At 66.7% G+C, this 14,142-nt stretch overlaps 1 protein-coding gene across 5 annotated transcripts in view; it reads left to right on the top strand.

The window, feature by feature from the left end:
* The window catches only part of PKD2L1 (polycystin 2 like 1, transient receptor potential cation channel), a 37,025-nt gene extending 23,402 nt beyond the window's left edge, over positions 1-13,623 (top strand). For all 5 annotated transcript variants that reach the window (XM_075934602.2, XM_075934600.2, XM_075934601.2 and 2 more), the window contains 7 exons: positions 1,973-2,093; positions 2,827-2,925; positions 3,485-3,606; positions 5,849-5,966; positions 6,183-6,319; positions 7,799-7,946; positions 9,469-13,623. In XM_075934602.2, the coding sequence (XP_075790717.2) occupies positions 1,973-2,093; positions 2,827-2,925; positions 3,485-3,606; positions 5,849-5,966; positions 6,183-6,319; positions 7,799-7,946; positions 9,469-9,669 (946 nt within the window). In that variant the 3' untranslated portion in view covers positions 9,670-13,623. The remainder of the gene's footprint in view (positions 1-1,972; positions 2,094-2,826; positions 2,926-3,484; positions 3,607-5,848; positions 5,967-6,182; positions 6,320-7,798; positions 7,947-9,468) is intronic.
* The last annotated feature ends 519 nt before the right edge of the window (positions 13,624-14,142 follow it).

Here is a 14,142-nt window from a genome sequence, read left to right as displayed (position 1 = left end):
ACAGCACAGACGGGACGTGGCTGCAGGAGTCAGGGCCAGGCAGCCCAAGACCCCTTGGGGTAGGGATCCATCGCCCCCCTAGACCCCCAGCACCCAGCTTAGTCTGTTCCCTTCGTGTTTCCCAGCCAGAAACTGCCGTCTCCCCCTCCTCCCTTTGTGTCTCCCTGTGACGGCGCGTTGGGGGTTCCCCGTCTCCTGCACCCCGAAATGGCACAAACAGACTGCACCAGCCAGTGGAATTGAGGGTGGTTTATTGCTCCTCCAGCACAGCGCAGCACAGATGTAATCTGGTCACAGGAACTGGGCTAGGATGCCTCAGGCCCCCTTGAGATGGGGGAGACTGGGCCCCTAAACTCCAGCCCCTTCCCCTAGGCTCTCCTCCATCCCCTCCGACAGCCAGCAACCAACCCACTAACTTCCAGCCCTGCCCCCCAGCCAAGGCAGCATTCCACCTTCCTTTGTTCCTCTCCATGGGGGGTGTCTGGCCACTGGTTTGCATAGTGACTCATCCTGTTTTGCTGGGTCGTGGTACCCACGGCAGCCAGTGAGGGTTCCCCCAGAGCCAGCAGCATAGAAACCAGCCAGGTACCCCCACTACGTCACACTCCCCCTGGAAAGAGCCTTGTTATCAGCTCCGGCTGGGACTAGGTATCTGGGCCAATCCACGTGTGGGTGAGTCAGTGGGAATCGCAGCCCAGCGCAGGGGACCCGGGTCACAGAGCAGACAGCCCCCCCCCCCACGTCACACCTACCTGCCGGCAGGACGGTCTGTCTGCACAGCGGGCGCTCTGGCACAGCCAGCTGTTACACCCTGGCCCTGACCCTGGCCCTGACCCCAGCCCTGCTCTGATCCCGGGAGGGTACAAGTGACCACAGCCTACAGCTCGGTGTGTGGCCGATCACCGCAGGGCCTGCCAGGGAGGCGGGGGAGAAGCAGAGCCAGCCATCCCTGGAGATCTTCTACGTCTTCAGCCAGCCATCCCTGGAGATCTGGACGAGCGGGTTGGACAGACACCTCGGGGACGGTGCTGGGTCCTGCCGGGAGGGCAGGGCCTGGACTTGGTACCTCTCGTGTCCCTCCATTCTAGCCTGGGGGTCTATGAAATCCCCCTCCCAGAAATCGCCCTACGAGGGCTGGAAATCCGGGGGCGAGCCCCATAAAGTTGCTCAGGAAAGGAGGCAGGAAGTGGCTGATCTCGGGGAAACGAGCCCCGCGAAGGGATTCTTCCGCGGCTGCCTCTTCCCCCTCCCCTCCTGCCGCTCTGTGCCTCCTAGCTGAAAGCAAAAGTCCCAGCCTCCTCGGCCCCAGCCGGGCCAGCCGTCCCCCTCCCAGCAGCGTGACCTGAGTGGGGGCCTCTGTCCCACGTAGCCAAACGGCCCTGGGAGAACCCCAGCGGATTTGCACGGCATCCCTGCGGCTCCGGGGCGGCGGGACCAGCGCAGGAGGCGGAGCTGGAACACGAGCTCGGCGCGTTCACTCGTGGGCTCTGGGCCGGTGGGGTCGCTGGGGAGGTGTCTGGCATCGCTTAGCCCCGGCTCCTGCCTTACCCTGGGTCAGCGGGCCCAATGCCCAACCGGGTGCAATTGAACGTGAGGGGCGTTTCTTCACCTGACCCCCGAGGCTGCGTGCAAACACTAACGCCCAGTGAACAGCAGCCCCCTGCTGTGGCCGAAACAGGAGGCAGGGGGCTCATCAGAGCCAGGCCAGCCAAACACTGGGGGACGCCCCCGGCGGGGTGCGGAGACGACTTTTATTCTGCACCCCTCAAGGGAGGCAAAATCCTTCTCTGTCACTTAGCTGCCCCGCACCCCTTCGGCACCCAGGGCAGCGTGCCAGAGGCACGGGAGCCGCGCACAAGCACGCTGTATGACATCTCAAAGCCACCTGGGAAAGCGGGGGGGCGGCGATGCCTAGGGGAAGAGGCGCTGGGCTGGCACTGGGCTGCTGACCTTGGGCCCTTTCTGCCCCCAGCTTCACCCAGTTTCGCATCATCCTTGGGGACTTTGACTACAACGCCATCGACAATGCCAACAGGGTGCTGGGGCCCATCTACTTCGTCACCTACGTGTTCTTCGTCTTCTTCGTGCTGCTGGTAAGAGCTCGCCCCAGGGCCGGGCCCCGCAGGCCAGGAGAGTCAGACGCGCAGGGACTCTCCTCCTGGCCCCAGGGTTCAGGTCCAGGGGGAGAGCCCTTCTCCCAGCAGGGGAAGGGGGATTGCACCAGGGTGGCTCCCGCCCCTGGGCTAGTGGTGCCGGGGAGGCTGCTGCCCCCGGGTCCCTGTGCAGAGGGGGGCGAGGCAGGCTCGGGCCACGCCCACCAACGGGAGGGATTGGCAGACCCACGTTCTCGGCTCCGGAGGGAGCAGCAGGGTTGGGTTCGTGGGGCGCAGGGCCCAGGGGGATCCTTGCAGAGCCAGGCTTTGCCTCAGCCCACTGCGGTGAGCCGCTCCGCCGCTCTGAGAGCTCCGTGCCCCTCTAGGCGCCCTCCCTCGCCCCGGATTGTCAGGGGCAGTGTCACTGGGGGCCAGGTGCCCACTCAATCCCTGTGACAGACACTGTGTAGTGCAGCGGCCTGCGCCCACACGTGGCCTCTTCCCACCCCACGGCTAGGCGAAGGGCCGGCGGGGGCTAGCGGGGGCCGGTGGGGGTGGCCGGGGGCGGGCGGGGGCTAGCGGGGGGCGGCCGGCGGGGGCCAGCGGGGGCCGGGGGCGGGCGGGGGCTGGTGGGGGTGGCCGGCGGGGGCCAGCGGGGGCCGGGGGCGGGCGGGGGCTGGTGGGGGTGGCCGGCGGGGCTGCGTCTGCTCCAGCCCGTTGCTCCTTTCGCTAGAACATGTTCCTGGCCATCATCAACGACACCTACTCGGAGGTGAAGGAGGAGCTGTCCAGCCAGAAGAGCGAGCTGCAGCTCTCGGACATCCTGAAGCAGGTTGTAGGCCCCCCCCCCCCCCCCCCAGCTTTGTCCTAACACACTCTGGAGCCAGGGCCCAGCGCCCGCCCCGCAGCCCGGCCCAGGAACAGGGGGGCGCCACCTCTGGAGCCCAGCTTGGTGGGCCCTGGGCCTGCGCTGTGGGGCAGAGCCCTCGCCCAGCCTCCCACGCCAGGGACGGCTGCCCCCCTGCCAGGCCCCGGTCCGTGCCCCCCGAGGCGCGGGGCAGGGCGAGCAAAGCGGGGGAGCTGGGGAGGGACCAAGCCATGGGCAGTGGCGCTCTCCCAAGCTCCCGTCCCTCCAGGCCCCGCCACAGATCGGGGCCCGGGGCGGGGCAGAGCCCCCACCGCTGACGTGAACTGGGCTCCCCTTGCAGAGCCCCCGGGCAGAGCCCCGAGGTGGAGCCTGTCTGCCAGGGCGGCCCCCGGAAGCGAGCTCGCCCCGCGCCCCAGCCCAGTGGGGGGAGGGGCAGGCGCCGCAGGGGTCTGCCTGTTGCGCTGAGGCTCGAGGGCCCCGGCCTGCCCCACTTCTCCAGTGACCCCTGTGCACCGTGGCCCAGGGCTACCACAGGACGCTGGCCAGGCTGAAGCTGAAGAAGGAGCGGATCTCGGACGTGCAGAAAGCGCTCCAGAGCGGTGCCAGGGAGCTGGAGTTTGAGGATTTTAAGAACAGTTTGAGAGAGTAAGTTGGCCAGTTACCGGCCCCCGTGTCCCCGGACGCCCCTGCCCCCCCCTCCCGCTGCCGTGCGCTGTGCCCGAGCCCTGCTCCCCTCGTCGGGGGCTGCCCCCCTCCCGCTGCCGTGCGCCCTGCCCGAGCCCTGCTCCCCTCGTCGGGGGCTGCCCCCCGGGCGGGTCCCCCCCCTCCCGCTGCCGTGCGCCCTGCCCGAGCCCTGCTCCCCTCGTCGGGGGCTGCCCCCCGGGTGGGTCCCCCCCCTCCCGCTGCCGTGCGCCCTGCCCGAGCCCTGCTCCCCTCGTCGGGGGCTGCCCCCTGGGCGGGTCCCCCCCCTCCCGCTGCCGTGCGCCCTGCCCGAGCCCTGCTCCCCTCGTCGGGGGCTGCCCCCTGGGCGGGTCCCTCCCCTCCCGCTGCCGTGCGCCCTGCCCGAGCCCTGCTCCCCTCGTCGGGGGCTGCCCCCCGGGCGGGTCCCTCCCCCCTCCCGCTGCCGTGCGCCCTGCCCGAGCCCTGCTCCCCTCGTCGGGGGCTGCCCCCTGGGCGGGTCCCTCCCCTCCCGCTGCCGTGCGCCCTGCCCGAGCCCTGCTCCCCTTGTCGGGGGCTGCCCCCCGGGCGGGTCCCTCCCCCCTCCCGCTGCCGTGCGCCCTGCCCGAGCCCTGCTCCCCTCGTCGGGGGCTGCCCCCCGGGCGGGTCCCTCCCCCCTCCCGCTGCCGTGCGCCCTGCCCGAGCCCTGCTCCCCTCGTCGGGGGCTGCCCCCCGGGCGGGCCCCTCCCCTCCCCTCCCGCTGCCGTGCGCCCTGCCCGAGCCCTGCTCCCCTCGTCGGGGGCTGCCCCCCGGGCGGGTCCCTCCCCCCTCCCGCTGCCGTGCGCCCTGCCCGAGCCCTGCTCCCCTCGTCGGGGGCTGCCCCCCGGGCGGGTCCCTCCCCTCCCGCTGCCGTGCGCCCTGCCCGAGCCCTGCTTTCCACAGCGGGCAGCACGTCCAGGCAGAGAACCAGCTACTGCATCCACAGAGCCGCTGCCGCCCGGCGCCTGCTCCTCCGCCCCCGTGGCAGCCAGCTCCAGCTTGCTGGGTCGCTTTCAACCCAGCTGGCCCGAGCTCCTGCCCCGACCTGCCTCGGCTTTCCCTGGCTCTCCACGCTGGGCGGGAGGCGGCGCTGTGCCGTGGTCTGTACCCCCAGCCGGGGCGCTCTCTGCTTCCGCTAACTAGAGCGATGGATCTAGACCCTCCGGTCTCCAGCCGGCTCCCGGGAAGCAGGTGGCTCCCTGCGGGCACTGGGAAAGCAACCCGCCCTTCCCCTCCATTTCACGCCGCGCAGTAAGAAGGCTCATTCCTGTGCCGGGGGCGTTGGGTGGTGGCTCCTGTCGGCGCTGTGTCAACAAGGGATTGTTCGGTTCCCCGGCAGTTCTGAAAAACTGGGGCCAGGCGATTGTTTGGGGTGACCCAAAACTTTAATTTTTTCAGCAGAGTTGAAGAAACTTTGGCTTGGCTTTTGCGTTTTTGACCTTTGTACCTTGGCTCTCCAAACAGCCGTTTGGTCTCCCGATATCAAAATGCTTCCTCTGGACCGAGTATGACGTAGTGGGGGTACCTGGCTGGTTTCTATGCTGCTGGCTCTGGGGTAACCCCCACTGGCTGCCGTGGGTACCACGACCCAGCAAAACAGGATGAGTCACTATGCAAACCAGTGGCCAGACACCCCCCATGGAGAGGAACAAAGGAAGGTGGATGCTGCCCTGGCTGGGGGGCAGGGCTGGAAGGGAGTTAGTGGCTGGCTGTCTGGGAGCATGGAGGAGACAGCCTAGGGAAAGGGGCTGGAGTTAGGGGCCCAGTCTCCCCCATCTCAAGGGGGCCTGAGGCAGCCTAGCCCAGCTCTGTGACCAGACTACATCTGTGCTGTGCTGTATCCTGGAGAGGCAATAAACTTCCTCTATTCCACCGGCTGGTGCGGTCTGTTTGTGCCATTTCGGGGTGCAGGAGACGGGGGACCCCAACGCGCCGTCACACCGTGTCAAAGCAAAGCGCGGCCGGCTGTGCGGGGTGTGTTCTCCGCTATTTGGCCACGCAGCTGTGAATTCTCAAAACGTTTTGTGTGTTGCCGTTCCGGGGGGATCTGCCGAAACCAAACACACCTGCCATCCAATGTCACCACCTCGGGTTCTTCTAGCCCCCGACGTGCTGCTCTCATGCCGCGGCACGTCACCAGTGGGGCCGAACCGAGTCACCTGCCTTGGGTCCTCTTTGCCTCCCGCCGCAGGCTGGGCCACGCAGAGCACGAGATCACAGCCGCCTTCTCCAGGTTTGACACCGACGGGAACCAGATCCTGGACGAAGAGGAGCAGAAGCGCATGAGGAACGACCTAGAGGAGAAACGGGTAAAGGCGGGGGCTGAGTCGGGAGCCGGTGGTGACACAGCTCCCCCTCCAGAGTGCCTTGGGCCCTGTGCCCCGGCAGGCCTGGGGACTGGGGCAGCCGTGCCTGCGTTCCTGCGCGCCCTGCCGGGGATGGGAAGGCGCCGTTCTGACAGCCTGGCCTGTGTGAGCGACCTAGGCCTGGTCGCTGCCGTCCGGCCGACGCTCTCTGCCTTCCAGGTCGCCTTGAGCGCCGAGATTGAAAACCTGGGCAAGTCCTACGGTGACGACAGCCCAGGGGACAAGCTGAGCCTCGTGGATGCAAAGAACAATCACGCCAACAAGGCCGCCTGGGTGTCCGAGGAGGAATTCCAGAGGTGGGTCGCTGCGGGGGCTGGGCCAGCGCCGGGAAGCAAAGGGCACGGTTTCCTGCTGTCCCGCCCCCTCGCGGCGCCACGCCCACCTGGGCCTCGCGGGCATGACCTGGTCCTGGCCCCCCGCATGGCTGAGGGCGTCCGCTCAGGGCGAATCGCTCAGACCCGGGGCTCCTTGCAGCCCCGACTGGAGACCTGCAAACAGGCCACAGCCCGTCCCACCGAACGCTCCAGCCGCCAATCCGGCCAGCCGGAACCTCCCGAGCAAACCCCCCAGGCACCCCAGCTCTCCCTGCGCCCCCATCAGCATAGCCACTGGCTGAGCCTTCCTCGCCCATTGCCCTGCGCAGCGCACAGTTCTCACGCCACACACAGGTCTCATGCAAGTACACGAATAGCACACTCGGAATCAGTAGAGCACACGCTCTCACTGGACACCTCACATGGCCCCTTTTACCAACTTTTGGGGCAACCCCCCCCCCCCCCCCCCGGGTGCAGCAGTGACGTGTCTGATCCCCTTAAAATCCGGTAGCGTGACACCCGGCCAGGCAGGGCTGTGTCCAGCCCCTGTGACGGCAGGTCAGGTACCCCCCAAACCTGCACCCCTGTAGCAGCAAGATGAGACCCGGCCAGCCAGTAGAACAGAGAGGTTATTGCTTCTCCAGGACACAGCCCAGCACAGATGTGACGTGGCTGCAGGAGTCCGGGCCAGGCAGCCTCAGAGCCTTGGGGTGGGGTCCACCAGCCCCTGACCCCTTAGTCTCCTCTCTCCATGTTTTCCCAGCCACCCCTCCCCTTGTTCAGACCCCTTCCCTCATCAGGTGGGAGCCAGCTGGGCCATTGTCTATGTGGCATGAGGCCCTCAGGGCTCCCCCCCCCCCCCCCCCGGCAGTGCTACAGATGCAGGCCAGTAGGCGTCACCCCCAGCCCACAGAGGGGGCCAAGGGCTGCTGGAGCAAACAGCCCCCCACTGCTCACCCCTGCCTTAGGGAGCCAGGGCGGGGCCATGCTGCAGGCAGAGGGCGGAGGGGTGGCTGGCGCATGGCAGAAGTCTGAGCGGCGGAGTCGCCCTGATTCGCGCCCGCTGAGCGGCTGGCCCTGCTCTCTGGGCTGGAGGGTGCAGGCTGCACGGGACGACTTCCCCGGGGAGCAGGGCCGGGCTGAGCGCCCAGCACCGCGGGTCCAGAGAGCCTGCTCTGCCACCGACTCACCGCAGGGCCCTCGGCCAGGCACCGAGATGCACTTGGGGCAGGGCTGGGGGCGGCTACCCCATGGGAGAGATCGTGGCTCCATCTACCCCGCCTGTTTCACGCGCGGTCCCGGGCCCAGATCCTCGGCCGGTCTCTCGGCAGAGCGCTGTGGGGGCAGAGCGGCGCTTGGCCAGCCGCGGCGGCGGGGATCTGGCCTGGCACGCCTTCGCGGTGGCTGCCCCGCCCTGTGTCGCGGGGGAAGGCTGAGCAGGGCTCGCGCTCTCCTCCGCAGCCTCCTGCGCCGGGTCCTGCCGCTGGAGCGCGCCCTGGCCGGCCTCGTGCCCAAGATCGACGCGGTGGTGAGCAAGCTGGAGGCGCTGGAGAGAAACAAGCAGCAGCGGAAGGACCTGGTGGGGAAGCTGCTCTACAACATCAGCAAGGTCAGTCGGCGGGGGCAGCCCCCGCCCTTGTCCGCGAGCGCCTTGTTCTCCAGGCCCGGCGTGGCCAGGCCGGCGGCCCGAGGGTGCTCGGGGCCGTGCAGGACCGAGCCTTGTGTCTTAAGGGCCACTGCCACGCCAGACCTCTCGTCTGCGGGGCTTCCAGCCCCCGGCTCGGGCGACAGCTGCCACTTTGTCCAGGCCCCCCGGAGCACAGCGCCGGGGCTCGGTCGATGCCACCCGACACGGCAGCAGATCTGCGCCTGCTGGCCCAGGTTTGAGGTTGCCCTAGGACAGCAAGGAGGCCTCTGTCCTTCCTCTCAGGGAGGGCAGACGTTGCTGGAGGTCAGAGGTCTTCCTGGTGGTGGGGCTGGGCTCCAGCCTTCCTGCAGAGAGCCTGATAGGCCAACCCTGTCGTCTGACAAGGGTTGAAATGAACGGCTTGGTCAGAGCATAGAACACGGGCTTGGACCACCCGCATTCTAATCCCACTGCTGACACCAGCCCTCCAGTGATGCTGGCCAGGCTCCTGGGGTGTCTGCCCTGCAACCGCGGGCTGTCCCTGCAGCACATGGAGATGTGCAGGAGCTAGCCAGCGTGGGTACCACAGCAGCGAGGCCGCACATCATCGCAGGCTTCACTCCGCCTGTGCCTGCCTGCCCAAGATGCTGGGTAATTTCTTGTGGGGCTGCCCACAAGAAACTTCCCTGCTGCAGCACCCAGGCTGATGAGACCAAAGGCGGCTTGGCCACATCTCCGGGAGCTGCAGCTGCGCCCCATGGCTGAAGTGTAGACACACCCCACTGTCTCTGGCTTTCCTTTCCCACACTGCAAAATCGGGGCAGCCACTGGGGGCGCTGGAAGGGTTCGGCTCGTCGCGCTGGGGAGGTGGTGTGCGATGCGGGTTCGCGGTGGCAGGACGCGGCGGGGGCAGCGCTAGCCCCCTCTTCGGGCTGCACGTCGCCTGCAGACCACGGCTGCGCTCAGACGGGCTGTTTGCGACTGCTGGCCGAGCGGCTTTGTGCCCGCAACGCGCTGCCCGGAGCGAGGGCTGTGCCCGCTGTTCTCTGCCTAAACCACATGCTCCCGTCTGCTCCTGATCGGATGACTCCCAGGCCTCGATAAGAGCAGCTCCCTGGATGCCGTCCAACGGTGGTGGATTGGTGGCGCTGTCGGCGGGCCAGGCCGATTAATGGCCAGCTCTGTGGACGCTGTTCAGAGCCCCCCCGGCTGTGCCGCATGCACAGAGCTCTGCTGAGCGGGCCTTGGAAACCGGCCTTTGCCAGACAGGCTTGCAGGCAGCAAGGAGCAGCCCTGGCCTGGCACAAGGACTTTGAGCCCCTGTTCAAGCGCTCTAGCCAGCCCTGGTGGGCCTGGTAGGTCTCCGGGGCTTGGAGAGGAGACCCCAGTGGGAGTGTGCAGCCCGACGCCCGTGGCCCAGCCTGCCGGGCCCTCCCCATCGCTGCAGGCGGAAACTTTGGTGGCTTCCGTGGTGCAAACGGGCATTTCTCCCCCCCGGTAACAGGAGGAGCCCAGCCAGGAAGACCTGCTCCATCGGAACCTAGACCCGCTGGCGCAGGAGAGCCAGGACGGCCGGGAGCCAGAGCACGTGCCGGGAAGCTGTCCCCCGACCGGCAACAGCATCTACCCCAGCCTGCCCACGGCGGGTTTGCTGGGCACCCCGGCGCCCAAGAACACCCGGCCCCAACCCAACGTGCACTTCTGACCCCCAGCAGAAAGCTCCCCCGGGACCCCAGGGCCCGCAGTCAGTCTCAGCTCATCCCCCTGTGTTAGACTAGCCGCAAAGACACAGGCTGCACCCGAGCCGCCTGTCCCAGCTGGCGGGTGCGGAATCGTGGGTTGTGCTCGCTGCCAGCTTGTGTAACGCGTAGATCTAGGGCTCCAGGCTCGCGCCGCCGGCCGAAAGGGAGCGTCCGGGCCTCCAGGCAGACTTTGCTGCTGGCTCCAAAGTCTCTACACCGGCTGAACTCCTCCCGTCCCCCGCCTCATCTCCCCAAGATCTGACACGCCTGAACTGAGGAAATCTGACCCAGAGCGGATCGCGCGCACATGCACGCACACACACACACACACACACACACACACGCACAAATAAGACAGGATGCATGCACCACCCCTGCGCGCACACGCGCGCACACACACACACACACACGCACAAATAAGACAGGATGCATGCACCACCCCTGCGCGCACACGCGCGCACGCACACACACACACACACGCACAAATAAGACAGGATGCATGCACCACCCCTGCGCGCACACGCGCGCACACACACACACACACACGCACAAATAAGACAGGATGCATGCACCACCCCTGCGCGCACACGCGCGCACACACACACACACACGCACAAATAAGACAGGATGCATGCACCACCCCTGCGCGCGCACATGCACACACACACACACACACACACGCACAAATAAGACAGGATGCATGCACCACCCCTGCGTGCGCATGCACACACACACACACACACACACACACACACACGCACAAATAAGACAGGATGCATGCACCACCCTTGCACGCGTGCACACACACACACACACACACACACACGAATAAGACGGGATGCATGCACCACCCTTGCGCGCGTGCACACACACACACACACACACACACACACACACACACACACACACGACGGGATGTCTGCACCACCCTTACACACACACCCACTGTGGCCACGTCAGGTACCCCTGATCCTGCACCCCCGTCTGCAGCAAGATGAGACTCTGCCAGCCAGTAGAACTGGGGGGTTTATTGCTTCTCCAGGACACAGCCCAGCACAGACGTGATGTGGCTACAGGAGTCAGGGCCAGGCAGCCTCAGCCCCTTGGGGGAGGGGTCCACAGGCCCCTCAACCCTCAGCATCCAGCTTAGTCTCCTCTCTCCATGTTTTCCCAGCCAAAATTGCCCCTTCCCCGAGCCACCCCCTTCCTTTGTTCAGACCCCTTCCTGGGACAGGTAAGAACCAGTTGGGCCGTGGATTAGGTGACCTGAGGGTCCTCAGGGCGACCCCCCCACTGGGCAGTGCTCACAGACACAGGCCAGTAGGGGTCACCCACAGCCCAAGCATAGCGACCAGGGAATGTCTGAATGGACAGCACCCCCGCTACATCTCTCACACACACACACACACACACACACACACACACACACACACACACACCCCGGGATGCCTGTACCACCCTAACACGCATGCGCGCGCGCACACACACACACACAATGGGATGCATGCACCACCCTTACACACACACACACACACACACACACCCCGGGATGCCTGTACCACCCTTACACACACACACACACACACACACACACACACACACACACAATGGGATGCGTGCACCACCCTTACACACACACACACACACACACACACAATGGGATGCATGCACCACCCTTACACACACACACACACACTTCCTCCACTTGCCCTCCGTCCCTGGCTGGCAGCCCTGCCTCCCGCTCCGGTTGCTGGCCCAGCGGGAGCCGAGGCGTGGGGCTGCAGTCTGGGTCTGGGGGCTGTGCTGCTGACCGCAGTGTTGAAAGGGGGCATTGCCAGGGGTTGCCGATTGAGCTGGGTCACTGAGGGGCAACTGTCAGCGATTTGCTCCCAAAGCTGCTGCCCTGCAATCGGACAGGCCCCGCCCCTTTTCGGAGCCCCGCCCATCAGCCGGGCGGCAGGAGCCCTGTGGCCAGGCTGCTTCCAACTCACCTGTTGAGGCTCCGGTTCTCAGGGCCTTGGCCTGCCCGTTTTCCTGGCCCAGCGGCAGAGGGGCCGTTTCGCGAGGCCGGCCGGTCCCGTGGCTCTAGCTCTGGGGCTGAGAAGGGCTGTGCCATGGAACCACTGGTGACGTCTCAGCGCCTGTCGAGTGTTCTCCGCGCTGGAGGGAGAGGCTGGGCTGGCTTCTAGCTGGTGCGCCTGGCAGTGAACTGGGTGGGGCGCGTTCACACCACTTAGAGTCCAGGTGTTTCTACATTCCCGAGCGCAGGGTCATCGCGGGCATGGTCCTGCCCACAGACGTGCATGCTGGCCCCAGCCATTGCGGGTCTCTGAGACGCCCCCTGGCAGGAGCAGCCGGCCCGCATGAGATCTGGGAGTTCAGAGAGGCCCACCCAAAGCACCCCCGTGGCCAGTGAAATGTGAATGGGTCAGACAAAGGGTGGCTCCCGCACCACTGCAATGCAGCACCTCTGGGGCGGAGGCCGGCCGCTAATGCCCAGCAGGGCATAGGCACGTCCCAGGCGGGGGCGAGATCCGAATCGCAGCTGCATCCCAAGGGCTGCCGGGTATTCGCTGCCCAGGAAAGGTCTCTGACGGACGGGGGCGCTGGAGCCCCGTTACCCGGCCCTGGAACGTGGAGCACACGCTGCAGTGACTCGTCTGTGACTGCAGTGCAAGGGCCCCGGGCAGGGAGACGAGGGATGCCCCGGAGAGCCTGCTGGCTGCAGTCCCCCAGGGACACCGGGGCCCCGCCACGAGCATGTTGAGTGCACAAGCCGGCCGAGGCCCCTGGCACCGTGGGACCGGGACCAGCCCCTCCAGCCCTTTGCGAATAGAAGAGCGTTTGTGATGCCGCCGCTCCCCGGCTTAGAGCCTGGCCCAGCTCTCCTGCTCCAGTGCAGCACGGGGGGCGCCCCATCCCCCGAGCCCCACGCACGCTGATGGCCCCAGGCCTGGATTGAGTCGTGGAGCTGGACCATTGGCTCTGCCCCGGCGGGGAACGGAGGGTCCTGAACCCGGCTAGGGGGTTGCGAGGGTTCTGAGCTTCCCCGTTCCCTTCTAGGGGCCTTTCATTCGGGTGCCTGGGGGTCCACCCAGCAGCGGGGGGATGGAGAAGACCCCCAGGGCAGCAAGGCAGCCATGGCCCAGTTGTGCTCGGGGCATGGGGGGCAGGGACCCCACACCCTTCCCATGGGAGAGCGCCACAGAGGGGCGGGGGACGCAGGATCATGGTGGGGCCCATGGGTCCAAAATCAGCCGGGTCTGCTGGGACCCCTGGCTCCTGTCTCAACCCGGGACTGGAGTCTTGACCCCAGCAGGGCTGCAGCCGGTTCCCTCTGCCCCGCTGTCAGCTGGAAGCCTCGTTCCCCCGCCCTGTGTAACGCCTGGTCTGGCCGGGGGCTGGGTTCCCACCCCCCTGCAAAGCACTTTCTGTCTGCACCGGTGCTTCCCCTGCCCTGTACCGCTCCATGCAATGTCTGTAGGCACCTGCGCCCGTGTATGTGACGTGATAAACCGCTCTCCCCGAGGCTGGCGTCCTCGGCCCTGGCTTGGCCTGTCTGTGTCCGATGTGTGGATGGCATCTGCTGGCTGGCCGCGGAACAGCATCCCTTAGCCACGCTCCCTGGCCGGGTCGCCCCTGTGCCGTTGGTACCCGCGGTGGCTTTTCCCCGCGTGGTGGGGAGGGAGGGGCTTGCGGGCACAGGCTGGCAGGGGACACACACGGCTGCAGCCCCTCGAATCCGAACGCCACACTCCGCTTCCTGCTGCCATTTCCTGGGAGTGCCTGGAATTTTCCATTCACGATCCCACAAGGATTTTAGTTACGTTTCATTTTTCCGTTCAGCCCGGGAACAGAAGAGCCAGTGACACGTCCAGCTCTGCTGCTGAGGCCTTGGCCAAGTCAGCTCCCGCCCCCAGCCCTGCCGCCTCAGTTTACCGGTGGGGATGGTGATGCTAACCTGGCGAGAATTGCTGGTCCAGAGATGCTAACCCAGAGCAGGCCTGGCCAAACGGGTGTGTAGAGCTGGGGGTGTTTGGTGACACCGCCTGGCTAATTGGAGACGTGCTTGGTGGGAGGAGGAAGGAGAACTCCAAAGGTGTGAGATGGGGGGGGGAGGGGGGGGCTGTCAAAACCTTGTGTAGGACCATCTTCTGCGGGTGAGAGAGACAGGCCCCAAGCCACACACAGCTCTTCTCCAAAGCTGCAGCCGCTCTGCCAGACCCAGGTCAGCTTCACTGAGGAGGGCAGGACAGGCTCTCCAGCCGTGCCATGCCTGGGGAGTTCGGGGGGGGGCTCACCCCTCCGGCAGAGCCCCCGCCGTCCCTGGAGAGTTCGGGGAGGGCTCTCCGGCCGACAGAGCCCCCGGCATCCCTGGGGAGTTCAGGGGGGGCTCACCCCTCCGGCAGAGCCCCCGCCATCCCTGGAGAGTTCGG

This window comes from Pelodiscus sinensis, chromosome 8 (genome assembly GCF_052426305.1).
Source record: "Pelodiscus sinensis isolate ZL-2025 chromosome 8, ASM5242630v1, whole genome shotgun sequence".
Classification (NCBI taxonomy): Eukaryota; Metazoa; Chordata; order Testudines; family Trionychidae; genus Pelodiscus; species Pelodiscus sinensis.
The sequence above is the reverse complement of the archived record's forward strand: the minus strand, read 5'-3'. Positions and strand labels throughout refer to the sequence as shown.